The sequence below is a fragment of the Borostomias antarcticus genome (genome assembly GCF_949987555.1).
Source record: "Borostomias antarcticus genome assembly, chromosome: 1".
Classification (NCBI taxonomy): domain Eukaryota; kingdom Metazoa; phylum Chordata; class Actinopteri; order Stomiiformes; family Stomiidae; genus Borostomias; species Borostomias antarcticus.
Genome location: NC_140234.1, coordinates 25,253,072 through 25,255,571, shown reverse-complemented (window position 1 = coordinate 25,255,571; position 2,500 = coordinate 25,253,072). Strand labels below are relative to the sequence as shown.

General features: G+C 52.0%; 1 protein-coding gene across 1 annotated transcript in view; it reads right to left on the bottom strand.

Moving 5' to 3' along the window:
* ndst1b (N-deacetylase/N-sulfotransferase (heparan glucosaminyl) 1b) overlaps positions 1–2,500 on the bottom strand; it is a gene marked incomplete at its 5' end in the record, with an annotated part of 23,566 nt that overhangs the window by 16,729 nt on the left and 4,337 nt on the right. The window contains one exon of the mRNA XM_084448666.1: positions 1,796–1,981. Within this exon, the coding sequence (XP_084304792.1) occupies positions 1,796–1,981 (186 nt within the window). The remainder of the gene's footprint in view (positions 1–1,795; positions 1,982–2,500) is intronic.

The following is a 2,500-nucleotide window of genomic DNA, read 5'->3' as shown; positions in this document are numbered from 1 at the left end:
CCTACCAGATCCATCTACCAGATCCACCTACCAGGTCCACCTACCAGGTCCATCTACCAGGTCCACCTACCAGATCCATCTACCAGATCCACCTACCAGGTCCACCTACCAGATCCATCTACCTGATCCACCTACCAGATCCACCTACCAGATCCACCTACCAGATCCATCTACCAGGTCCACCTACCAGATCCATCTACCAGATCCACCTACCAGGTCCACCTACCAGATCCATCTACCAGGTCCACCTACCAGATCCACCTACCAGATCCACCTACCAGATCCATCTACCAGATCCATCTACCAGGTCCACCTACCAGATCCATCTACCAGATCCATCTACCAGATCCATCTACCAGATCCATCTACCAGGTCCATCTACCAGGTCCACCTACCAGATCCATCTACCAGGTCCATCTACCAGGTCCATCTACCAGGTCCACCTACCAGATCCATCTACCAGATCCATCTACCAGGTCCATCTACCAGGTCCACCTACCAGATCCATCTACCAGATCCATCTACCAGATCCACCTACCAGGTCCACCTACCAGATCCATCTACCAGATCCACCTACCAGATCCATCTACCAGATCCATCTACCAGATCCACCTACCAGATCCATCTACCAGATCCACCTACCAGATCCATCTACCAGATCCATCTACCAGATCCATCTACCAGGTCCATCTACCAGGTCCACCTACCAGGTCCACCTACCAGGTCCACCTACCAGATCCATCTACCTGATCCACCTACCAGGTCCACCTACCAGATCCATCTACCAGATCCATCTACCAGATCCATCTACCAGATCCATCTACCAGGTCCACCTACCAGATCCATCTACCAGATCCATCTACCAGATCCACCTACCAGATCCATCTACCAGATCCATCTACCAGATCCACCTACCAGATCCACCTACCAGATCCACCTACCAGATCCATCTACCAGATCCACCTACCAGATCCACCTACCAGATCCACCTACCAGATCTACCAGGTCCATCTACCAGATCCATCTACCAGATCCATCTACCAGATCCATCTACCAGATCCATCTACCAGGTCCACCTACCAGGTCCACCTACCAGGTCCACCTACCAGATCTACCAGGTCCATCTACCAGGTCCATCTACCAGCTGATAACAAGGAGGGCTTGTTCACAGATCTCCTGTGCAACACACTGTAAAAAAATTAATCTCCTCCCTCTCAACCCACGCCCCCACAGCCTGGAAAACCAGGAGGAACAAGACAGGGAGAAGGAGAGATAGAAGGAGAGGTAGAAGGAGAGATACAAGGAGAGGTAGAAGGAGAAGGATGGAGAAGAGGTAGAAAGACAGAGAAGGAGAGGTAGAAGGAGAGGGATGGAGAAGAGGTAGAAAGACAGAGAGAAGGAGAGGCAGAAGGAGAGGTAGAAGGAGAAGGATGGAGAAGAGGTAGAAAGACAGAGAAGGAGAGGTAGAAGGAGAGGGATGGAGAAGAGGTAGAAAGACAGAGAGAAGGAGAGATAGATGGAGAGGTAGAAGGAGAAATAGAAGGAGAGGTAGAGGGAGGGGGTGAGGAGAGTGTGTGACTGTGCAGAGCTCAAGGTGAATATTTCACAGGAAGGTGTCAGGATCGGAATTATCATCACCGTGACAACCTCACACTCCTGTAGCAGACAGAGGATGGATAACTAGAGGAGAGATGAGATGAGGGGTGGAGAAAAGTGTGTGTGTGTGTGTGTGTGTGTGTGTGTGTGTCTGTCTACGTGGTGTGTGTGTTGTGTTTGGGGGCGTTTGTGTCCTTACGCTAATGCCGCTGTGGTAGAATCCTCGTCGGTGGCGTGCGGGTTTGAGGTGGGGGTACTCCTCCGTGCTGGTCACCTTGATGCCCCACACCTTCTTCCAGGCGTCGTAGAGCTGCAGGTGGACCGGGTAGACCCCGGAGTGGTGGGGGGCCACGGCGTAGCCCATGTTGGTGGGGATGCCGTGCTCCTGGGGTGGGGGGGGTGGGGGGGGGGTGAAGGACAGTCAGGGTGCTGCTCAATGAGCCTGTCTCATGAGTGTCCACTGAAGTTACAGCTTTCTAATAGAGGGTTTTCACAGCCCGTCATCAGTCGGCCATGTTGGAGGTTGAAGCTACTGAATGTAGATAGCTAGCTAGCTAGATAGATCAATAGACAGGTAGATAGACCTATCTATCTAGTTGTTAGCCTAAACCAGAGCTTACACCTGCAAAACCTAAGCTTAAACCTCCAACATGGCCGGCCGTGAAAACCCTCTATACAGTAGGGACTAGACCCCAACACCTCTACCCCACCAGGTCCAGTAGGAGAGGGACTAGACCCCAACACCTGTAAAACCTGTAATAGCTCTTGTAGAAAGAGAGTGGCAGAGCCAATGACCTCAGCATGGATCACCGAGCCAGATTTGGAGCAGAGCCCAGTGAGATGAAAACAGGGTCAGAGACAGAGACTAATGCAGGACCCGGGGGGTCATCTTTTCAGCCACACA